Raw genomic sequence first — 26,553 nt, forward strand, 5'->3', positions numbered from 1 at the left:
AAAGTATTAGTTACAAATAAACTATTAATTGAATTGCCAGTCAGCCAGAACATAAAACACCTTCATACATGGGCCTACTGTCATTCCTAACTTCACAGAGCCAGCATCTTCACCATCTTAGGTTTCAGTCCAACTTAAAGGACTATCATTTTCTCCAAGGATGACAGCCCTCACCATCAGCCTCAAAGAAATTCTCACATCCTGACAACTGTCAAGTTTATAAACATGAGCTCATACATCTCTGTAGATAACCTACTACATAAATCTTCATAAATCCTGTTTTTGAATGACATCAGAAATGCCACAGAATGATTTTTATGCTAAGATCAGTTAAAATAATGCAAAAATAGTCTGGCTCAGATTCATCCCAACTATCACATTTCCCAAAAATACATCAGTCTGTATCAGGCAATGATGGAGCTATCATCCAAGCTACTAAATTCTAAACTCCAGCTTGCAAACAGTATATTTTCTAAAGGAGGCCTCCTAGAAAAGAATTTAGCATGCATTTTCTGGGGTATAAGCTTCCTTTCAGATGATACACAGGCTGCTGTGCAATGCTTCAAAATACTATCAAATGCAGTTTAATGTCAAGTGAGGGAAGTGGTCCTCTAAACTACAGCTGTAGCTCCTTCCTCCTCGCCAGGATCATTCCAGTTTCCCCTGTTCTGCAGCACCATGTCTTCTTTGGTTTATTTTGTGTCTAAAAGCAGAGAAGGTATCAAGAAACAAACAGCTGCTTTCATTCTCAAAGCAAAAAATCATCAAACCACGTGAGTAACTGTGTCATAGGGGAGAAAACTTTCATAATTATTTAAAAAATTAAACCCAGAATCTCAAACTTTCCACAAATAGAAGTTGGCTAGTTCACATTTTAACAGAAATAGTGCCCAAACCAAAGTGTTCTGAGAAGTTTTGACTTCAGTTCACTGACTGAATTACTACAAATACATGGTAAAACTTTCAAAACAAACTTTAGTGACTGGGGAATTCATGCACACACCTTCTGAAGTATAGATTTTAAAAAGGGGGAAAAAAAAACCAAAAACAAACACATGAAACTCAATCCATGCAGACTTTTATCTTTTTCACATTCAGGATACCAACAACTCATCTAACATTTGCATTGCAAGTAAAACAGCTGATCTAAACAAACCTAGTGCAAATTAACAATCTGGGGGCAGGTGGGAGAGGATCAAAGACATCTCTGGCAGTTCTATTGCTTCCTACCCTCCCTGCTCCAAACCAGATATAATTTGGATCACCATTTCATACTAACTTTCAGACAGCTATGAGGTTGAAACCTTCTCCTCTCACGCATATTTAAGTTCCTCTTCAAGTGATATGCTCAAGTGCCAAGTAATTTATTTAGAAAGCTCTGCAATCTCAAATTACAGCATGCTCTGATGGAGAATCACAATCTTCATTAAGCTGTCCAATGAAGTACTGCAATTAAAAATTAATTCCTATTTCTTAGCAATTTTTTTCTTCCTTCAACTTTTCTTCCTTGCTCTTTTTTAGACTCTGACCAAGACACCTCTTAGAGGTTTTTTCTTTTAGAAACAAGGTTCACTTTTCAAACATTTTACAAGAAAGCAGATGTAACTCTTCAAATATTTCAATGTGTCCTCAAAAGCTATCCCACAGATACCATTTTTTTATCAAATGAAACCATGTCATTTAGACTAGACAGAATATTCCAGAAGGGCCACAGCAGCAAGAAAAAATGCACTCCCTGTTCTCTTCCACAGGAGTCTCCTTTCAAGGAGATCTCTGCATACTTGAGCACTTGCCAAAGTATTTGACCAGCCAATGGATTATTACAATTGGCTGCTTGCCTCAAGTTGGCTCCTTCCAAGTAACTCTGAATATCCTGAAATCACGGCCCATGGTCTTAGGAGTGTGACTTAACACATGGTCATAAAGTAAAGATTTCTGCTTCATTGTTAACATTCATTTCCCTCTCAAAACCACAAGTGATCTCTCATTTACATGATTTCAAGTTTTCCTCCAAATGACCTATAAAAATGCTGAAAAGCAAATTTTCAATAATTTAACATGACCTGGTTTCCCCTGCATCAGTCTCATTTCCTAATCAAAATATGATATGCTACCTTACATCAAATAAATGGAGTAAGAACAGTATGAGTTGAAGTGCATCTGCATCAGGGTAATGTCCAATACTATAATGCATCCTCCTCCATTAGTCATTGTATTTAGCTATATTTGTCTTACTAGCAATAAAAGGCAAGAAAGAAAATGCATGATAATAACTGAGAGTACAGTCAGAAAACCACAGCTCATACTAAATATTCTTAAGCTAATATACTAAAAAAAACCATGAAGTAACAAAATATTTCCTGGTCTATGTCAATGATCTAAAATATGCATAAAGGAAAAGTAGGATCAAAAACTGTAGAAAATAAATTAAAAACTGAGCTCTCTAAGAAGTAATTGCTTAAAGAAGTTTCCTATGCTAATTAGGAACCAACACATATTGAAGATAACTGCTACATTTTTAGTAAACCAGTGAAATTATCTACTTTGCCCTAACTACATAAGGAACACAAAGTATAAACTTCTCACTTGCTCATTACTTAAAAAGAAATTTCATGCTTTTGGGCTGTAAAACGGTATGAAAATCCTTTAAAAAATTCATGCTCAAAGCTCAAATCCTAGCTTTCACACAGCCATCCAACTCAAGATGCTAATTCTAGACAAAACCAGAAAAGCTGCAAACATTATTATGTCTGTATGAACACTTACCTATTGAAAGCACTTGATGTCAACCAGTAACCCAGTAACTAAACAAAAAGAGTAAAAGTAAACTCCCAAGGTTCACCTGTTGAACAAAATCACCACTATTTTGAACTGTGTAATCTCTGGCAACAGCTGGATCATATGTTGATGAAAAGTATACCAAATGACTGTGTAAAGACACATGGGAATTTTTTTCAGTTGATAAAATTTAAAAATATATACTTTTTATAAAATATTATTTTATGGAAAGCCTTTCAGTTTGTTAATTTACTAGAAGCTCTGAAATCAATCATACTGAAAGACTAAAAATAACCTCTTTACCAAGTTAATCATACAGAACATTTTGGCTCAAAAGACATAAAAAACACCTAATTATGGCAATAGATTTGTTCCCTATAAGAATGAAAGCAGATAATGGCACCATTGTGAGACTGATGATCACTAATATGATCAAGAGACTAATTATTATCCATGAATCATTTGTAGCATTCAAAACTTGATTAATGTCAGGTCAAGTTTAACATGTGATAGGTTTTATTAGTAATGCTCAGCTATCCCACAGCTTGTCAATGTACACGAGTGCCATCTGTTAGGTGTAGGAATAGCCAACAGCCACAACAAAAACACATTGGCAACAACTGGTCACTGAAGTATGTTTTAAGAATTCCATAAGGAATACCCTAATAATTTTAAACACACTAAACCAGAATCCAGTACTAAAGACCTGCTAAAGATAGGAAACTTGTAGCCCAAAATGAGCGAGCATGTAAGGCATGTTTCTCTCTTTTGAAAGGTCAGTCAAAGGTGTGTTTAATAATACTGAATACTTCACAGACTGACCAGTTTCTAGGAACAAATATTTTTCTGCAAGAGGAGTATGCATAGCTTCCTCTCTACACTCCTCCATGGATGTTTAGCAACCATTCCTGTAGACAATACACTGTTTTACCCTTTGGAGCATCGCTCATGGTATTCAAATACATATGGTCCTAACGGCTCATCTAGCAAAACACTGTTAGAGGATGCTCAATCTGAAATTCATATTCCACAAAACACCATTCACTGACAGCCTTCCATTTGTTTTAATTACAGACAATGGTAAGAAGTCCTTTTGTGGGAAGGTCACTTTCTAGTATTTCCCAGCACCTCATGGAGGTCAGATTTACCAGGGGTCCCCTCTCCCGTGTATAGCCCATTATAGCAGGACAGGAAGTCACCTGGGCACTTCCACTGAACCTCCACAAGCTCTGCACCAGTAACAGTGTGAGCAGCAAAGTTGAAATAACATGAAGTGGCAACAGACAGGTGCATGCACAGAGAGGAAGGAAGGTGACCTAATTCTGGGTTTGCTCTGGCAACTATGTACTTCCCCTCTGTCTACAACTAGATAGAAACTCAGCAGGAGCATTGAAAGAAGCATTTACATATCTCATCGGTACAACAGCTCTCTCAGATATATTATAAACATGTTCACATTTGATGGTACTCTTGCATTCCAAGTGGATGAAGCTGAAAGGCTGCAGATCTAGGCTGCCACTGGTACCTGCAGTCTGCACTTTTGCTCCAAGTAGTCTGTTTCCTGCTGAAAAAGATAATGTGCAAGGCTCCCAGACTCCTTTGTGTCAAAATCAAACATGTAAGAGTCAAATATGCTGAAGACTTAATGCTAGTCAGCAGACCATAGACCAAAAATAACATAATTCCAAAAACCACAACTACTGCAGAGTGTCTCTTTCTCAACCACTTGCCCATATATAATTTCATAGTCAATGACTGACAAGGGCCCAAACTACTAGTGACTGGTCATTAGCATTCTAATGACACCACTCCTCATTACCTTTTAGAACAGCAATTCTGCAGAAAAGCCTTCAGTGGAGTCCATATATTTTTTCCAGGAGAGGAAGGCAATAGAAATTCCAGTTTATACTCATGTGATAGGGAATGAGCAACACCTCCAAGCAAGAAAGTCAAAGAAATTTAACCCTGTAGCTTGCTTTGTGCCATGAGGCACTTCTTAGGAAAAAGCATGTTGGGATGCAACTTTGGATGTGAAAGTCAAAGTACCACACTAGCTTGATTTCACTACCCAGCCACACAGGAAAAAGGAGCTATTGTGGACAAGAGTAAAATACATTGTGAGGGTGGCAGGGAATCAAGTTTGATGGTTCTAATTTTTTTTTTTTAATATCCTGTTCGCTTTGCAGCTAATTCATTACCAGCACTCTTCAAATATGCTAATAACACTAGCTGTATGCCATGTTTCTTAATTATTTGGAGACATCTTAGAAAAACCTAGAGCATGCTACAGTAAGAGCCCGACTAAGCTATCACCCATGTGCTGGTTCTGAGAGAGCAACTCTAAAGGTTACACACTTGATATATTCAAAACAATACCCAAGAATAACATAGGCACTACGTGTGTTAATGCTTAATTTGACAGCACATCTGCATTCCTGAATTCAAAATAAGCATGAGGCATTTCTCACTGTCAATCTCTTCTCAAAAACACAATTGAGAAACTGACATCAATTAACTGCAATGTTTTCAAATGCTTCTTTCAAGTAACAAAAATAAACTCCTCCAAGAAACTTTGACTTTCGTGATAGCTTCAAAATTAGAGAAATGTGGACTCCTCAAAGCTTTGTGGGAATGACCCAGCCAAACAGCAATATTTCATATTTATTTTTCCTGATAAAGAAACAGCAATATATTTCATGGCTTGGCCATTTCATGTACTGTGCTCTTCACAGTTCTCTGTTTCAAACTGCATGGTGCCTTCATTTTCTTTCTTTTAGGCATGGGGATATCACTCACATCATTCTCCCCACACTCTCCTACCTGGCAGAACACACCCATCTGAGATTACAGTGTTGCTGGAGCCAGAGGAGATTTAATAGGCTCCACTAGCTAATGCTTTCACATTAGCTGCAATCTATGACATTCCTGAATGGACGAAAGATACTCGGTAAAGTCTAATGTCTTCAACTGAGCATGGCTCTCCTTACACTGATGCTTGCAAGCCCCCTAATACTCTGGGTTTGACCAAATACTACATTCAATAGTTCTGATTTCAAATGGAAGTGCCTGGCACTGGTTTGAGTACAATGGGGCTGAATGACCTTCCACGGTTACATACTTGATAAGGTTTATCTGTTACCCAGCCCCTGTGTAAATCTGTTATCCAGCCCCTGCATAAACTGTTCCAATGTAATCTGGTCTCTGGTTGCCAAAATCGTGGATAGGTCTGTTTTAATTAAGTCAGATAATTGAGGATTTTATTTTATTAAGCATTTCTAATAGACTTGTCAACAAAGACAAAACTGTATATATAGTTTATACAATAATTCACTCAGACACAAAACTGATATACAAGAACATAATGTTTTCATACACTTACTGTTCCAATTCCTGATTCAAACTGGGCTAATATTTTATGCTGGGCCTGAAGCACAGATTTTAGCACAAAAATTAAGGTTTAGCTTTATATTCTGGATGTTTAAAAAATCAGATTCTTCTGCTGTGCAATGGCACTTCAGGGCTTTATTTGCTACAAAGTTGAATTTAAAACTGTAAAGCCATAATACTAAAATGCTAAGATTTTGTAATTTCTTTATTTTAAAGATTAATTTTGTTCAAGGTCTGGTTTTGGGGTTTTTTCTCAAAATTGAGCATATTACAAGAAAAGAAACAGCTAGCAGCAATGTCCTATAATCTTGCATCATAATAAGTTGCTTTAAATTTCACCCCCATCTTTACCATTTTCTTTGTGCTTTTATTCATTTTATCCAAATTAAGTGCATGTCTCTTGAACGTCATTCCAATAGGAGAAGGCTGATGGCTTCCCTGTGGAGCTGCATTGCCAGAAGGCAGTTTGGAAAGTGACAGGCTGTGAAGTGGCACAATGGACAATATTAAACAGTTGCCCCTCCATTAATGAGTGGAGTGACCCACTTAGTCACCACAGCTGAGTCTTCTAACTAATTCAGAAGATATCAAATATACAATTCAATTGCCCATACTGGCATACCAACTGGTAAATAGGTCCAAACAGATTTGCATTTCCCTGATTTGGTAATACACCATAAAACTGAAAGAAGAAATCATTGTTAAAGACACTTTTCCTACTTAGAAAGGTATATAATATTTCTACTGTACAAAATACAAAAGAAACAATTTACAAAAATGTTAGAATGTTCAAATCTAATGTTTAATTGTTAAAAGCTAAGCTGAATATGTACTGTCTTGATGTTTAAACTTACAATGTGCACCAAGTAGAACACTTCATCCATACAGCTTTATTTTTCTACTAGTTTCAATGCTTTCTTTCTCACATGATAGCTTGACAAGTCAGAATTTAATTACATATTCCACATCTGAATCATTCTACATTAATTTAATTTGTACCACTAGCAATATCTAACATGGGCCACAAGTTATGAAAATAATCCTTCATGGAAATATCCAAGACTGTTTGTTTTAACTTCAGTAGATCACTTTCAGACAAATGTGAAATGTAACTAATATGTGAATAATTTCTTAAACAAAAAGAAAAAAACTTCTTTCCTAACCAAAATACTACTGCGATGAAATATTATATTTGACCTTCAAGATCATAAATAATAATAACCAAAAGCAAGTAGCCTTATCCTCTTTTGTTTACTCCAGGAAACAAACACAGATTCTTCTTCGTGAATGGGTCTCCTTAAGTGACTCCAGCAAAGCAAGGAGGCTGAGAAGTTAGCTACAGCTGAGCCAGTGTTTGCCCTAGCTTAAGGGAACCCAAATCTAAGCAAGTAGCTACTGTCTCCCTGTCCCACAGAAAATAAAGGAACAGTCAGAAGCAGCTGGACCCCACCATTACTGGCTTACAAAGCCTCTGCTACCCTCAACCTCCCACTGACAGAATTTACATTTACCGAATAGTATTCACATCATTGCAGTGCTGCAGCTGGCTGCATGAAATAGCTACAGTTCAAGCACTGAATTTCAAGTGGCAGTAACCTGCATTCACAGCTCAAAATCTGCAATTTAGTCACCTATTTTATCTTACAATTTACAAAGCTAGCAGTTCGGCTGATTGGCTGTACTTACCTTTACAATTGATGTGGTAAAATAACTTTGAACAATCAGGCTGAAGTACAACATGCTGGGATATAAGACAGCTGCCAAGATTTCAAATTCTAGTATCAGGTAACATCTTTGCCACTTCTTATTCCCTATGTGTTTACTAAATTCCTCAGATCAATGATTATTTGTGTTTACAGAAGAAAAGCATGCCAAAAAGATGATTTAAGTGAAGGTTACACCAGCACAAAAGCATCTAAGGGTGAAATAAGGCAATACTGCTTTTACACCATTAAACTTTCCATTCTTGGGGAGATGGAACAGGACTGAGGAAGAAATGTAAGAAATTAAAAATAAAAACAAACAGAAACAAAATGGCAGAGGGGACATGGTTTAGAAGACAATTAAAAGGTGATTAGATGATAAATAGGCCAAAACCTTGGAATGGAACAGATGGAGTGAAGAATATGATGTAGGCCAGACATGAGGAATGGCTGCCAATCTAGGTCAGGAAATGCAGGATCGAAAGGTGAGCCGATTAAACTACTCCTGAAGGCATAGAAAATCAAAACAAAAATAAAAACAGAGGAAACAAGTCTTCTTGGCAATAAAAAACCTCCAGATGGTAACATTCCCTCTCCACTGAGATGGGGATTTCAAGATCTTCAATAAATAGCCAGAGTATTTGACACTTCTGCAACCGCCATTGCTGCCATGCCATTCTTCTGTCCCATGACTGCAAAGCTTCTCCTCCTGTATCATCCCAAGTCTGTAGGCAACTTGGAGATATAAGACAGGGCCTTGTCATTTTCAGTTAGTTTTGGTTAACAGCTCTCTTGGCAGACACAGAGGAGCAATGTCTGCATATTCTGCCCTTTATCAGGGTTCACTCTTTCAGGGAATGCAAATACAAGCTTACAGCTGCCTCAGCTGCCTGCAAAATACATTAACAGCAGCAAAGTGTGCTTAACACATTCTTCTCCATCATCAGAAGTCCAAAGCCACTGAATTTTTCAAAGCAAACCATCTCAACAGGAGCTATACCTTTATTGGTAAAAACTCTAAACATTCCACCTCCCCTAACTACAACAAAAACAGTTTTAAAAAGTAAAAATAAACCTCAAAATGTCAAATAAACAAGGAGAACAAAGTAAGTCACCTGTCTGTTCACAAATTCAACTGAAAACTTTTAAAAGGATCCTAGACCATTTAATCTTCTAGCAGAGATTACCTTCTCTCTAATCCCTCTAGGACAAGCTGTCATTTCAAAACCAGATAATGGTCTAAGAACTGACAAGTCATTGACATACAGTGTGCTAACATTTGCAAAAGGTTGCTCACTTGACCTGTACCACTGTTTAACCTTTAGCCCTTTTGTTCCATTGAGAGTGATGGGCACAATTCTCCATGGGACCACAGACAGCACAGAAAGGAACTTTTTTCCTACTCCTGCTAGACAGAATTTTCACTAGACAATGGGCTTTAGTGATGACATTCAGACTGAAACTGTCCACGCAAAAAGCCTTGCAAGAGAACTGTGAATTGGTTTAAGCAAGGAAAGCCAAGAGTTGAACCATTCCCAAGAATATAATTATTTCTATGCACCTGTATTTCCTGCTCAATATAATGAAAATAAAGTCTTGCTGAAAAGCCGAATATTCCTGTAAGTACAAGGCCATGGTTCAAAGCCTAAGAGTATGAAGCATTTAAAGCACTAACCTAAAACTCAGCTTCCTCCACTGACTGCTGCAATCCTTACACAATGGGTGGGAGAATTTGACCATATCATCTCCTTGAATTCTGATGCAAACCAATAAATGCAAAGAAAGCACTGTTCCAGATTACAAGGCAAGACTCTCTTACCATCTGTATGGCAATTGTCTTTGGTCAAGTGGGCAATTTTCCTTATCTCTCTCTCCGAGTGACCACAATCACTCCTCCCTCAGCAGGGGACATTTGCTGATAACAGGCAATTGAATGTCACTGCATGACTGATAAGAACTGTATCATCCCATTGTGAGATGCTCCACCCAGAGGGAGGAGTCAAGCATTCCTACCCAGATATAATCCAGAGGTTCTGAAGCACCAGCATGGCTTCCCACTGGATTCCCCAGAGGAACAGCAGCTGCCTCTTCTTCCACTGGATCTTTGGAGGAAGAATACATCCTTTACTACAGGACCCCCTGCTCCAACAGAACCACACGTGACACTCAGGAGAACCACAGCAGGAGAACGTTTTCAACTGGACTGCTACCAATACCCTGACCAACAGGGTGTCAGGTTGAGTTTTGACTCTGTCAGTCTTGTTCTAGTGTATGGCATTGTTTATTTTATCCTTTTATTTTTTCTTCCCTATTAAAGAACTCTTATTTCCTGCTCCCATATTTTTTGCCTGACAGCTCCTTAATTTAAAATTTATAGCAATTCGGAGGGATGGGGAGGGTTTGCATTCTCCATTTCAGGGGAAGCTCCTGCCTTCCTTAGCAGACTCCTGTCTTTCCAAACCAAGACAAGCAAGCTACGCAACAAAAGTGACCAATCATGCAAATGTAATGACAAATACCAAAAATTAAACTTTGCTCAAAAATGTCTAAAAGAACCTGGAAGCTACATTAAAAGGAAGTTCCCAGTTAACACTAAAATATCAACCTGTTTTTAATTTATTATAGAGGAAAAAAAACTTTAGTGATACTGCTTTCTTCATTAATATCAGAGTTCAACAAGGCAATATATTTAGAGACTTTAAGAATACACAACCTGTTCTCCAGTGATTGTTCATTTCTTTTGTCTTACCACTAAAACTCAGTCTTACAAAAAATAACAATCCATCCAAACATCTTAAAATAACCCTGAGGACAATATTTTAAATACACAGCCTTTATTTCCAAAATCCAAAACTAAATCTCAAGACACAACTGCAAACACTGTCATACTTTATAATTGCACTTTAAAACTGCATTTCATTTCACAGTAAATTAATTTCCAGATTAAAAAAAAAAATCAGTCAGTATCTAATTCTGGTATTAAAGTTCCAAATCCATAACTCGAAGAACATTTTCATTAGTGGATGTATTATATAACACAGCACAAAGTTTACTGCTGTTTCAAATAATTACTTCCACTTTTTCACTGAAAACAATTAAGTCTACATGGAAAACACTAATTTTTTTCTGGTATAATTAAAAGTTTTAGCCACTTTTTCTGCTATTAACTATAGCAGTGAGGCACCTTTTGAGTAATCTTCCTACAGTCCACACAATCTAACACACATTTACTGATACATTATTTTTTATTTTTAATAAGAAGAATGGAATGGAATGGAATGGAATGGAATGGAATGGAATGGAATGGAATGGAATGGAATGGAATGGAATGGAATGGAATGGAATGTCTTAACTCAGATCATAGAAAGGAATGATGGATGGAGGCTGTGAAAAAGAGGTCTAGAGCATTCTCTTGTGAAGTTGAAACTGCATCCTGAAAACATGTTTCAAAAATTAAAGCTTCTCAAAACAAAAATAAGATGTGATGAAGAACACTTGATTCTTTTCTTGATCCCAAGCAAACCCCAGCTACAATGGAAAAAACAAACAAACAAAAAACCACAAAACCCCCCCACAAAATAATAAAAAAAAAAAAAAAAAAAACAAAAACCCAAGCAACTCCAAATCATACTCCAAAAGTTTTGATGAAACCCATTCTGACAAGGCATGAGTTTTCCACTTTTTCACTCTTGAATATGCTGGTGCAATCAGAGAACCATCTAATCTGTGACCAAGGACTGCTACCTTCCTTGATCTTCGAAAACAACAAGCCTTGGGGGTGACTTAAGAAGCCACATCTTCTCTCAGTGAAATACATTGCAAAAAAAGTAGGGAAGAAACCCAGGCTTAAAAATATCACAGCTTTTCTGAGACCACTCAAGGGTGTAAATCTTTGAGGATCTTGTAATGGTTTTACCCCGCACAGTAACAAAGCACAACAAAGCTGCTCATTATACTCAAGAAAGGAAGGATCCTGCTAGATCCTTTCTAGAGATGAAAGGATCCAACTCTTCTTGGAAAAAAAAAGAAAAACATCTAATTGAACACAAGGAGAAGATCTACCTAAGCAGGTCCCACTTGTCATCCTTTAGGATCCATTCAGCAGCACCTGTCTCTGGAGAGGGATTAATGGATATGAACAGACTTAGAGGATAGAAGGAATTCCTTGTCTTCCTGCAGACCTTGCTGTCCTGCACATAGAGCTGGCAAAGCCTCTCAAGACATTCATCACTGATGCAAGAGGAAGTCTCCTCACTTTTTCAGCTATACTGATGAGGCATTCATCACTACGTTTGTTGCTATAGTTGCAGAGATGACTAAATAAAAATAGGATAAAGATCCTTTGGGCAAAACAATACTATTTTTAAATAGTCTTTTTTCAGAAAAGGGCAATGCTTCAATAGACTGGATTACTCTTTATAGTCCATTCTGACCATACATAATGAAAAATTTACAAAGTTATGATGAATATGAAAATGCAAAGCTTTTTTCATTACCCTAAGGAAGTGTTACAGGAATCATACTCAGAAGTAATGAAATAGAAAAGGTATTTTGAGGTAAGAGCAACAATAATTCTTAGTTTGTATATTGATCTTTTGAGAATATATTTTTATGAATACTATTCTTTTGAGCAGATACAGATTTGAAATCTATTTTGAACCAGTAATTATTTCTCTTAAGCGTTTACCAATATTGCCTTAGATAAGACTTCACATCAATACTGGTACTGGTAGCTAAAACTCCTTACAGTTATCATAGGGCATACAAACAATTCTCAAATATTGACATAAAACTTCTGGCTTATTGAAAACAATGATCAGATTTCAAGCCTCCTAAGAAGCTTTCTGTTGTATGAGTAGTAAAAAAAACATATTTCACTAGGTAAAACTGATTTAAATGAGGACAAAAATACGCTATAATGTACATTGTACTAAAAGAAAAAATGTGCATCGTAAACTCCAAAGTGTTGAAGGCTTCAGAGTCTTTCATGATTGATACTTAAAACACCTACCTCAAACCAACCAAAAAAAAAACCAAAATCCAAGGAAAAAAAACCAAAAGCCATACACCAACCCCAAATATCCCAATAAATTAAAAGTGTATAGATATTCATATCTCAAAGATGCTTTTAAAGTGGTGGCAACACATTAGGGTAAAAAGTTGTTGACTGAACTGCATTTGAAACACAACCATCTCAAATGCAGATTGCAAGGTCCTTAAAGTTTTACCTGGTACTTCAGATTTATTGATATCTTCAAACACTGTTTTCTAAAAGTAAGTAATAAATATAAGTAATATATAAGTATAAAAATATTTTAAAAATACTTATAAAATATAAGTAATATGAGATAAGTAATAAAACAAAAAAACCCCACTTTTCAGAATATCCCAAGCTGCCAGTCACCCCACAACAATTACTGAACATTTGATTAGCAGAGGAACTCACTGGAAGACAAAACAAAAATGCTGAGGGAAAACCTATACCTACCACTGTTATACAGCCTCCAGTACCACAACGTGAAACAACTGAAATCAAGCTTACCTTTCTGGAAGTGTAGATGTCAAAAAATGGTTTGTTTCGAACACTGAACGGTTCCTGTGCTTTGTCAATGAGACCACTTTTCATCTTTTCATGTCGTGGAAATATAATCTCTTTCTCTATACACGCAAGTCGAACATTAAAATCACAGTCTCCAACAGGCTGGCCCTGCCAAGTTACAAAAATCAGTATTAAAATCAAACATCAAGTTATTTGAACAATCTAAGTTTTCCTAACAAAAGATATAGAAAACTACAGATACATAGAAGAATTATCAAAGTTACTAAATTTTTTCCCAAATGCGTAGTTTTCAAACATTTTTTTCTCGGGCTATAAGAGGTTTAACCAAATCAAAGTTCACAGAAAGCTAGAAACCTATAATATGCATTCAAGCATACATGAATTAAACACCTAAATACCTTTAAAGTTAAGTAAAATAATTTAAATACTCCCTAATTATAGCTTTTATATGGCAGCTATACTTCTCCACATAGCTTTCCTCTGAAGTAATTTAGATAATTTTGTTCACAATACTTTTAATGACAAAGCAACACATGAGATTTACACATTTAAGTGAACTCCTTGCTCCAAGTGCAGCATATTTATGCCTTGAAAGAAACATTAATTAATGTTCATTTTTCTGCCATAGAAAAGAGAAAAATAAGTGCAGTTGGAAAATGTGCCAATAAACAATGGCTACAAAAACCTGCAAGATATTTGAGAGCTCAGTCACAAAAAGGCAGTAAAACCCTTCGCTAAGCCTCAGCAGCATATCCTGACCTTTCAAGATCTGAAATAAACCAGCAGCTTTACATTGCTCTTTTTACATTTGGTGCATTGCACCAGATCAGTATGAGCATTCAAAATGCGCATTTGTCAGATTAGTAACGGCTTGTAATGGAGTTCATTGTATTTTGAGCATTAGATGGCGAGGAAAACACGCTATGGATATCACTAGAACAAAACAAGCAACTGTCAACTAATAAATTCTAAAGCGCGTTTCAATCGGAGGTGGCACTTTCACAGCAATTAGACACAAAACTCATAGATCTGCATTGTTACAGGTGTGATTAAGCACAGAAAGTTATTTACATGAGATCATCCTTCATTTTGCCACTCTATTCACACAAGAAAATAATTTTCAAAACCCATTCCTTTGCCCTCCCTTGCCTACAGGGAATAAGCTCACAGAGCCTTGGCTTGCAAACCAGAATTCTTCAAAAATTGAAAGCAATAAGCAAAGAAAGTAGGAAGACATGGAACTCAAATCATCAGTGGCAGCAGTACAGCAGAGCAGAAGAACTGGGTACCAGGTACCTCCTGCATTAAAGGCAGCTTGAAGGAAAAAAGCACTGCTCCAACATGCATCAGAGAAGATCTGAATGGGTCAACTGGAAAGAAGGCCAAAAATAAATGGCAAAATGACATTCTGATGAGGCATACAAAGGCAAGAGAGCAAGTAGTATCTGAACAGGTATCTTAGTAAGGAGAAAAACAGAGTGTCTACTTTTAATAACATGAATTTAATCAGTTCTTTCTAAAATCATATTGGCTTTCAGCAAAACCTTTGACATTTCATGCTCCCAAAGCAGCATTAAGCTTGTCTTATATTTCTTTGCTAACATTAGAATCTACTAGACCTCTATCATAAGTCCTCAGTTGTTCATGGCAACAGCTTTAAGAATTATGTATTGCTCCCATACCACACGTAACTCACAACTACTTTCTTTTAGGACTCTGCTTCAGTCTACATAAGAGCAGGCAGCACAGCCACCATCACTCTGTGGGGAAGCACATCTTGTACAAAGCCTGTGGCAGAAACCATGGGTGAAACGTCTCCTAATCTCTGTTCACTGATCCATGCTCGTGAAGAAGAAAGCTTAGCTGGATGTTAATGTTGCCTTCAGTGTTGTCCTCCTTTCAAACATGAAGATCTTATCAGTAAAGAGCCATTCAAATGAATGGAAAATCAAGAGTTTGGAAAAATCCAAGGGGCAGGAGAGTGGTTCACTCTTCATTCATTTCTCACAGAATACAGACGCACGACCTACAGATTTTTGAGTATCACAGACAAAATATTGGAAAATCAATCAATCAATCAATCAATCAATCAATCAATCAATCTTTCCTTTCTTCTTTTTTCCTTCCTTTTTTTCTCCCCCTATGTATAGTATAGTTGAGTACTCATCTATACAGTGACTGAGCTTGCCCTGGTTTGTACATGAAATTAAAACACAGAAAACACATCTCAACCCCTGTAACAACTGACTGAAGAACTGATTGAAGAATTCTTTCCTGGGAAATGTATATATATATATTTTTTATCACTTCAAAGAATCCCCATAATTCTCTAGGCAGATTTCAGCAAGATCTAGTGCATATGCTCTCTTCCATATAGTATCTTTCCCACTCAGCCACATTTTATTAGTAGCTCTGAACGAGCAAATTAACTAATTAATATTTCATACATTTCAGTTTCCAATAAGCCAATAAGCAGTTAGGTTATTTAGAAAGCTTTTTTACAATGACTCCTTCAAAAAATGGTTTTGTACAGTGATTTATATTTCTATCCATAAACAGTTAAATTAAAAGCTAAGGGAACTTCATATGCACCATAAACCAGCTGAATCACTTTATTTTCCTTAAAATATTCCTTTCACTTTTCTCATCTACTTGGAACTAATTATTTCCTGCAGTTCTGCCAATCATATATTTCTATTTTAAAGCTTGTTAAGTAGAAGGATATATTACCAGTAGGTTCCATCAAATAAAGGTCAAAGCTAGGTTGACATAAGATCATATGAGAAAGGAAAACACAGACAACACTGCCAAGCTACTTCTTCATCAGACTAGTAAACTAAGAAGTCAGAGTATTTCATTCTTACAAAAGCACAGGACATTAGCAATAAGAAAATAGCACATAACTGAATTTAACTCAAGGACATACCGAATAAAAGCAATATTGTAGGAGAGTGGCTCTTCTTTGTAATTAGACATTTCCCCTAATTACCAAAAGTGTTGCTAATATACAACACATTTATCCCAGACATAGCCAAAATCTTGAAGTGATAAAATTCTTAGCTTTTAGCAAATAAGTAGGAGGGCAACGTAGGCTGCAATAAATAATTCAGAGACCTTGACAAAACCAGGAAGAGATTATTTAGTGTATAAAGCACATATTCAATAATTGTCAAAAACCAAGACATTGATGCATATATAATCTAAATCCAGGCATTAAGTAATAGTATGTTTTAGGCAATACAGATGTTTTACTAACTTAAGCATTCAGATAAGTAAGATCTTATTCCAATATGTAGGTTTTTACTCATCTGAGAAGGATGAGGGTCACTACTGCTTGACGGCATAGTTACTGAAGTACATAAAATGGTAATTCCTGTTCTAGACATTTTTAACCTAAAATAAGTGTGTTACCAAAGGGTAAAACAAAATTAACAAGTAGCATGTAACTCCTACCTATGCCAGAAAGTTACACTTCTCTTTCACTGTAAATAAAATGTATCCTAAAGCAAAATATCATTTAGACAAGCCTTAACAGAAGAGTCATCTGTTGAATCAACACCTCTTCCTCAAGCAGCTGAGCTTTCTTCACCTGTTGAAACTCTGTGCATTGCACTAAGGTCACAGCATGGAGTGGGCTTGCAAAATACAGTCTTGATGTTAAAACATCCTCCACACAACTTCAAAATGTAAGATGAAATTTCTACTGAACTTTGAAATCCACCCAGGACTCAACATTTCTAAATTTAAAGTTATTTCAAATTAACTTCTCAACAGAAATCATACCTAACAAGTCACATTAGAATAACAAAAAAGAAATGGATTTAAAAACACTGAAAAACAGGGCCTGCAGCTCATTCAATATCCATTGTCTTAAGCAGATGGGGAAAGGAAATTTATTTGCTGAATGGAGATTTGAAAAAAACAAAGGAAAAAAAAGAGGAAAATAAAAAAAATGCTACCACCAAAAAAACCCCACCCACCCAACAAGACTAGTCCCTCTAACAATGCTCCAAATGAATGCCAGAAGACAGAATATGGGCAAGCGTCAGGCTGTGCTCCTGCCCTCCACCCAGTTCACAGAGACCTCAGTGTTGAAGTCACAGCCTCATGCTACATCAGGTGAGGAACTCAAACCCCAGGTCACTACATACAGCAAGATGGCAGGAGTGGCTGAGACTGGGATAAGAGGCTAACGTGATTTCTGTTGCACATCCTGCCTCTGTCTCCACAAGGAGAAGGGTATCCCTGAGGATCTACCACTATCCACGTTTGAGTTTCCCTTCCCCTGTGTCTCTAAGGTTACCTCGTGGCCACAGCTCAGCAAATTCCATAAGCTTTACACAGCAAGTCCTTTACCTAGATGGATGCAGTGAACACACCATGCTAAACAGGCACCAAATTCCATAAAAGTACTTCATCTTTGATTTTGGTATTTATGTGCTTTTTTCCACAATGCAGTTACAGTAAAAAGAATAATGCCTGGGCCTCTGCACACAGCTGATAACCGGCATGGGCCAGGATAAACTGAGAATATTTATTCTTTTCCTCCATGAGATATGGCTGAAGTGTATCCACCAGCAAAGCATGCTCCATTTGCTTCTCCAGAGCAGTACCTGAGACATGAATAATTCAGCACACACACACAGATATATGTCCATGCACATCTTCACTTACTGAGCTGGAGCAGAACATATGTCACAACTTCTTAGCTTTAATGATTTTGAGAGAAGAATAAAGAATAAGCTCAGCCTGATATTCCACCCTATGTTTAACGTTATTATTGACAATTCAAGGCACCCACAGCTGACATCTGTATTCCAATGAAAGCCCATTATTAGTTCTCCCAACTTCTGAAGACCACGCAACCTATATTTTTAGTTTTATATTAATGATATCGCCCATATTTCTTGTGACCGTGGTTTTACAGAGCTGCTTTCTTTGTACACATAGCTTTATATACAAATAATCTAAAAGTGCTGTTTGAGTTTCCAAATAAGATTATTACCACATTCACTGTCTAAAAGGCTTTTTTCATTTCCTATGCAGTTTTCTTTTAGAAGCAGAATTAAAAGTAACGTATCAGGGAAATGAAAAATTTTATAGAATTATGTCCCTTAAGTTCTTTATTTCTAAAACACAAAAGGCATGACAATCAATCGAATCTAAAAATTCATTTTAAAATTTTGGTAGTTACCTAACTTTAAAATGTTGGGGGTCTTCTAACTTTTTTCACTCAAATATTCAAAATATGTATGACAAGGGCAAGGAATTCAGCAGTTTCAAAAGGTTTCTAAAGTTTGTCTTAGCATAAACAAGGTACAGTGTGGGAAATACTGTTTCAAGTGTATTAATACAACCAGTGTGCTGCAGGAACATGATCACAATTTATATGTTGTTGTTTTTTACAATGGAATATTGCTCTGATTTACCACAGAACAAAAACAGTTTGAAGAATCAGACCTATTAAAAATATTGCTTGAGACATATATTAAATTACTGGTATTTCCTTAAAAAATAATCACTGAAAATTAGTTTTAAAATGTACAAAGGAAAGAAGTTAGTAGCCAAAGAATAACACCAAGGTCTAACAGAACATACAAATATAGCTCCATGAGGTTTTTTTATTACTAAACATAACTTGAACAAAACAGCAGGACTGTCAAAACTGTGACTAAACAGATATGACCAAAACAGAAAAAGTAGATTGTACTCCAGACATTGGTCTCTCTCCTACTCTTCTTAGATTGCTCAAAACTTTAAACAAATTCACAATAAAAACCATAAAACTCTGTAATTGCAACTGGATGATAAATTTGCACCACCAGTGTAAAGGTGACATAGACAAAGCAGAATATTTACAACCAGTTGAAGTGACTGAATTATGATTCTCATCACCAATACTGGGCAATAAAGAGGCAGAATTATGGAAACAAGCATCTAGCCCAGATGAACACCTAAGCCCTCCCTTTTGAAAACAAAGCTCCAGTTAGGCACTGAAAGCTTAGTAGTTGCTATTTTCAGAGAACAGACAACTCAGTCAAATTCATTGATTGCATGTACAGTGACTTCATTTAGAAATCCTTCTGAGCCCTCAAAACCAGAACTCAATAAGGGGATTTTACTGGGACGTAAATTATTAAAACGAAAAGGAATCCTGTTCTGTCTAGACTGGTTGCCTCCCCTCAGGTAATTTGAGTAGATGAACTTCCCACTTCAATTACAGAAGGAAGAATCATAGTTCTAAAAAACCCTAATTATAAAATAGATGTGTCATTATCACCATGGGGTATTTACACACAAAAAGACTGCATATGGGAATATAAGTTTTAATAATTTATTTTACACTGAATTTAGGCTACCTTCAAAGTCAAACACAGGATTTTACTGCGTCCGTTTTTTCTAATTATTTTTCCTAGTGCTTGTGTTGCATGCAGTATGGAGGTATTCTTACCTTAATTGGACCACCTAGTATGTGTTGCAGTCAATATTTTCTCTTTCTGCTTCTACTCTCCTCACATTTTCTTCCTTTCTATCAGCCACTCACAATGACTTTTCATAGGAATAGCTATTGCTGGGTTTTCATATGGTTGTCTTTATGAGAAAGAATTATCACTGCAGTGAATTAAAGAACCGTGGGAAAATTCCTTCATCTTAAAAACATTATTCAAGCCATTTCATACTTGAAAAGATTGTGGCAGTAGTGTTTTTTAGAATATAAATCACTTCATGGCATTTAAAATAAGACTGTCTAGTACAGTTAGTATGAAGTCCTGTAAAAACTAGAAATAAGGGGGGGAAATAGTAGTAACAATCAGTACTTATTCACAACTACTATCTTAGAAAAGGAACCACCTACGTTGCCTAAACCATGATAGAACTAAAAATTAAGTATCAGCTTGTAACACCTGAAGACTTGCAAATATCTATCATTTCAGTACACAATCTGTCTTCAGATATCTTATATAGTTCTTTGTGTACATGGTTAGCTAATGAGTAAGAAACACTGAAAATGTAATACTCATTTCAAGAGAAAATGGTAATTTTTTCTTCATATTTATGTTAACTAAGAGAAATATTCTAAAAAGGATGAAAATACAGTATTCACATTCTCTCCTAGACCATAGCCGTCACTCAGGATATTCAAACTTGTTAGAATGGTGTGGGTTTGAAGGGACATAAGAGATCATCCAGTTCCATCCCCTGCCATGGGCTGGGACACTTTTCACTAGACCAGGTGGCTCAAAGCCCCATCCAGCCTGGCCTTGAACACTTCTAGGGGTGGGGTATCCACAACTTCTCTGGGAAACCTGCTCCAGCGCCTCATGAAGCTCACAGTGAAAAATTTCCTCCTACTATCTCATCTAAACCTGCCCACTTCCAGTTTAAATCCATTCCCCATAGTTCTATCACTACAGGCCCCTGTGGAAAGTCCCTCTCCAGATCTATTCTAGGCTCCCTTCAGGTACTGGAAGGCTGCAATAATATCTCCCCTAAGCCTTCTCTCTTCCAGACTGAATAATCCCAATTCTCTCCTAATTAGGCATGAAAAAGAAAATACTAGTGAGGTCCTGCTTTCAACCTTCATAAAACCAATCCTGAAATATACAGTTATACTTGCTACATCCTTCTGATTAACTTTGATTATTTCTTTTTTTTTTTTAGTTATTTTCCCCAAGAAACAGGAAAAAGATGGAAAGAAACAGGGAGAAAGCTGAAAAAATGAAATATTGTTGCTAGATTAATTGTAAAAAAGGAGTAATTAAAACTAAGTTAGGGAAATAAGACATTAAAACACTGGAACACTCTCACTGCTTCCATATAACATTTCCCCAATACTCTATTTTGCCTTTAGATTTTTGTTTTGAAATATGTTGGACAAGAAAAGCCCTGTTTAAGACTTCATTGCCAATACTTAGAAAACCGGACATGATAATGCAACTGGAAACCTCCCTCACTGTAAAGTTTTTCACACCTTCCACTTCAGCTGTGATTACTGCCCCATTTTTGAGAGATTCGAATATTTGCTTGAGACAGAAGCTGTATTTAAGTCCACTTGGCAGTACCTATGGGAATGACTGTCACAAACTGTGAGCTGAAGGACACAGTTTTTCTATTTAATCATAAATTTCTGTAGTGTAAGAACAAAAAAAGGTACTGCAGATAAAAAGTGAGGGGTTTTAAAGGTTCGAATCATGAGAAGCAGAAAATTGTTTAATGAAGATACTGAGAAAAGCTCTTTAAGGAAACCTCCTAAGAACAAAAAAAATGGTTTTGGACTTTATTCTCCAAATTGTATTTCAGGTTTAAAATATCTCAGTATTTTCATTTACAACCCAACTTAAACTTTCAGGTGTGACTTTGTATTTTTTTACAGCAAGTTTCAGGTTTGCTGAACAGGGTAAGCAAGTAAGAGTACAGACAACAAAGACACAAACACCTGAAAAACAAAGGATTTAGTATCATGGTAACTTCTAAAGCTGCTCTTGGAGAACTGCTTGTCCTGTATCCCTCTCCCAGGAGCAACACTGTGTCTCTTCCCCTGACAATTAGTGATAATCTGCCATTCAAAAAGTTTCTGGTGAGACGTGCTTCATGTTGAGGTATAAGAACACTTATATTCTGAGAATAAAACAGGCGTGATTGAATTTAATTAACTCCCTTTCACTTTTATATAATACTTTATTAAGCCTTATTTTGGAAAATATGGAAAACAAACCACCTTCACAGTAATCCATAGTGTCCCCTGTGTTGGGAAAAGGAGGATAAAAGTAATAGATGTAAGGGAAAGAGAGAGAGAAAGAGAGAGAGAGAAAGAGAGAGAGAGAAAGAGAGAGAGAGAAAGAGAGCAAGTAAAACAGTCAAGCTTCAAGCTAATCACAACACTAGAGAATGGTCCCCAACAAGTAGCTTGTTAGATTAAAAAAAAAAGCATGAAAACAGCAAATACATCCTGGTCAGCATGTACTAATTATCACTCTTCAACAACAATCTAAATTTCGCATGCATCATAGCAAAGGAGAATTTTTTTTTAAAGGGATGCAAAAATTAACAGAAATGCTACTTTTCAGTTGCTGTGGACTTTACTGAAATACAAGGAGTAAAAATGAAGCAAGCACAAGGTAGCTGTCTGAAAGTTTACTGAAGAAATAAGAAGATTTTCAAATTGTGGTGTGTTTAATGCTAGATAAAAGGTGATTAACAGGGAAGGGGAATAAGGCAAGAAAGACCTTAAAATGACAACTAGCTATGATACATCAATCCTGCTTCACAGACCCAAAAGCTTCTGCAGCATCACTCCCTTATTCTGTTGATTGTCCATCCTATAAGCCACCATTGGTTGCTCTTCTTATACTGTAATGCTGCCCTTTTGTAATTTCAGGATACTCAAATGCATTATCTGACCAGGCTGCCCTTGCTCTCAATAAACAGCACTGTAAAAACTAGAGGAGGAAGAAAAAGCAAACTTAATGCACCTCTCCCAGACTGAACAGCAGAAAGCAAAGCAAGACAGAACTGAGTGGATGATCGGTATTTCATTTACCTGGCAGCCCTGAGCCATGAAGGAATGAGGTGATACATATTGAGAACACAGCACACAGCACAAGCACCAGTACAAGCATTTGGTTGTTTGCTAGATAAATCTTCACAAGAAATAATCTAAAGGGCCCAAGAGCAAACACACCCATAGAGCACTTACTTTCCAGAGTACTATTAGTACTATTAGAAACAAAAGCATTTTAAATGTTTAAATGTTTTTAAATGTAAATGTTACAGTATTTTCAGGTGATACCATTTGAAAATAATTCAGAATCAAAATTAAGGGCAGAAGGGTGACTGGCAGCCAGGTGCACTTGTCACAGAAGAGATGCAATTAAACAATTGCATCTCTGAATTGTGCCCTCAAAACTTTCACAGTACAAGTTTAAGATAAGGTTAATAGGCCAATAAGTGAGAGATAGCATGGACTGTGAGCCTTACATTGCTTTAAAATGAGGTTTGTAACAGAAAAGTCAGACATGGTAATGTTTTACAGGGATTTAAAACAAACATTTTTCATGCATTAATTCAATGAGCACATTGGCTGTGGGCAGGATTTACGACCAGCATATCTGTTTACCATGACAAAAATTTTAACAATAGCAACAGCATTGCTACACATAATGACAACCAAAGAAATCTTGATCTTTACTTAATTCGATGCACAAAGTATTAGCAAATTTAATCAAAATTCTATCTCCTTTCTAAGCATTTAAATAATTATTCATTTTCAAGCATTCAGTCTATTCTTACCATTGCAATCTGGTCTCACAAAAACTTGGCTAGAGTTTAAAAATTTAAAGGCCAGGGTTAGAAAGGAAAAGGAAAGTTGTACTCATTTTCAGCATCTTTGCTAAGAATGCATTAATTAGATCCTACATCATGCCAGTGCTACTGTTTGTTACTTAACTAAGGAAAAAAATAGTTGTTTAAGTTTAGTGTCCATACATTTACAAGTAGCTACTGAATATTATATAAGTAAAAGCTTCTCAAAACAAGGTTTTGCAAGAAGAGCTGTCTCCAAGATAACAGAAGCACAAAGACACATTCTTTTGTGGAGTGTTTCAGATGAAAAGGGATTTGGATTTGCCTGCATTTGCTTCTGGGGCTATTAATTATTCTACTGTCAGCTTCCTCTGTTATGTTAGAATTACCCACCAAATTATCTACCAAATTTGAAATTGTAGCTATACAGCTGCAGTTACTATAATGATGGACTCAACCACATACAGACACAAATCAAGAAGCTGAAAAGCAACATGCACTGAAGGGATTTAGCTCTGTACTCATTAAGATTGAACACCATAAGGTGTGTTGGGTTCTATTAGCCTTTTATGTTCAGAGGAATATGAAAAATCCAGATTTCTTGTGTGTGGAGCTCACAAAGGTCAATGGCACGTCTATTTCACTAGAATACAGCTTTCTTTCTATGAATTTGATTTTAGCAGGTGAGATGAAAGCAGTGAGACAGCAATGTCATATTTTGAGGTGCTATTAATAAAAATCAATGCCATGCTTCAGAATAAAGAAAATTACAATAAAAAAATCATTTTAAGTCTGAAGAATCATTTGTTTTTCTTGACACGAACATCTCTTGCAACAAAATGGGATGTGTTACAAGCTTTTAGAAACTAGATGTCACAGAAACAGTAACTAAAAGAAATAGTCAAAGGGTTCCATCAGCATCCTTGAAGACAGACTTTTGCAGCAGCTATACACAATAAGCATCAGAATTCAATACAAAACTTATCATGGAAAGAGACAACCAAACCAACTGACATGTTTTGCTCAAGAGCTCAAGTATAGGTTTCTCCCAACCACCGAAACTAAATTTTTATGTTCCCTTCCTCCTAAGACTTCTCTGTATAGACATCTATTGCCAAATACACGCTATGTATGCCAATCAGTCTATTCTCTTAGTTCCCTTTGTTCCTATCTAGAATGCTGCTAGAGTTTATTCCTGACACACTACAGCAAAATCAAAAAGTAAGTAACAATAAGCCTCACCATAACACATAACAACATGGATTAAAATCTGTAACAGGTAGGTGCTTATCCACTCACTTTCTCTGCATTATGAATGCAACATTTCAGTAGAAATATTCTAACAAAGCCAGAAAACTCTGCAATGCTTAGCTAGCAAAATAGGTCAAGCATTTGAGAACAAGCTCAGCTAAAAATATCTTAGTTCACGAGACCTGACTAAAAGATGAGGTTTGCCTGAGCAAAGGTGTTTATCAGTGGGGTTTGAATGTGCATTTCCCCAGCTGCAAAGCTGCATCTCCCAGAGCAGAGTAAGCTGAGTCCTGAGGAGGGTGAGACAGGGGACATGCTGCAAATCTTGTAACTCATAATGGACAGCAATACAGTAACTCCATCATTCCTCTTCAAGACTCAACTGCTTTCCAGATCAAAACAAACTGCCAAATTCCAGAGCAATCTCTGTTTTGGCGAATCTTTGGAGTGGGGGGTTGTTTGTTTGGATGGTGGGGAGGAATGTTCTGGTTTTGAACAGGACCGGTACCTTGTGTAATTATTTTATTTGAAGATCTGCTAAAAAAATGAACAAAAACCTAACTTACACAACTTAAAAAGGAACTTACTCTTTCTTGCCATTTACAAGTTATATTACATTTACCTCTCTTGGTGATAAAATTCTGTTGATCATTTCTTGCCAAGCCAAACAACTTTGGGTGCCCATTTTTATAATTAAGCTTCTAAAATTAACCTAAAAACAGCTGTGCTTTTTAATCTTTATAGTAGGGCCACTGTTAATGACTTCTTGCAGCTAAAGCCCGGCTTGTACTCATACTGATAACATTATCTTAATTTGTCCTTGACTTTAAAAAAGTATTACATGGTGACCAGCTCTTCCTCTCATTCCCACAGCACTTAAAAAACAAACAAATCCAAACACTGCCCTAAAGAAGACTTTTCCTAAACACTGACAAACGTCTAGAAACCTACTGATCATTTTTCCTGTTTGCCAAGGGGGATTCATCATGTTAAGCCCAGACACTTCACTACAAATGAGGGATCCTCCCCTTCCACCACAAAACAAAGCTTAACCAAAATAATTAGAAGTTTTGAAAAGTGTTATTTTGCAATTTTATATGCATATCCCAAACTGAATGACTGCACGCTTCTAACATTACATGTTTACTTCAAAGGAAATGAACTAGCAGTGAATGGCAGGTTAGACTCAAAAGGAGAGCAGAGAGAAGGCAAGACATGAAGGTTAATAAACATGGAACCACAGGTGGAGCAGCAGGTAAAGAAAAAATGAGAACCCATGAGTGGTTATAGAAGACTCTGTTTTTCAGAAGAGTACATGGAAATCTTGCTTAGGGAAAAGTCTTCATGGTAGGAGGGATTCAGGAAACTAACACCTACTTTTCAGAAAAGGCTAGAGAAAGGACATCCAGATACAGAATTAAAATGTGTTAACAAAAAGCTTCTAGTCCTAATCTAACACATCTTCCCCACAAACAACTCCTTTTAAAAGCAGCTGTCCTAAGTCACAGTATGACTCTGCTTCCAAGAATACCTAAGTAATTTCTGGTGACTGGTACCATGCCTACATTTGCA

The 26,553-nt window shown here is 36.5% G+C and overlaps 1 protein-coding gene across 1 annotated transcript in view; it reads right to left on the minus strand.

Annotated features, from left to right (window-relative positions):
• The window catches only part of RNGTT (RNA guanylyltransferase and 5'-phosphatase), a 171,828-nt gene that overhangs the window by 94,928 nt on the left and 50,347 nt on the right, over positions 1-26,553 (minus strand). Inside the window, exon 11 of the mRNA XM_084202256.1 lies at positions 13,411-13,575. Within this exon, the coding sequence (XP_084058382.1) occupies positions 13,411-13,575 (165 nt within the window). The remainder of the gene's footprint in view (positions 1-13,410; positions 13,576-26,553) is intronic.

This window comes from Fringilla coelebs (assembly GCF_963513975.1).
Source record: "Fringilla coelebs genome assembly, chromosome: 3".
Taxonomy (NCBI): domain Eukaryota; kingdom Metazoa; phylum Chordata; class Aves; order Passeriformes; family Fringillidae; genus Fringilla; species Fringilla coelebs.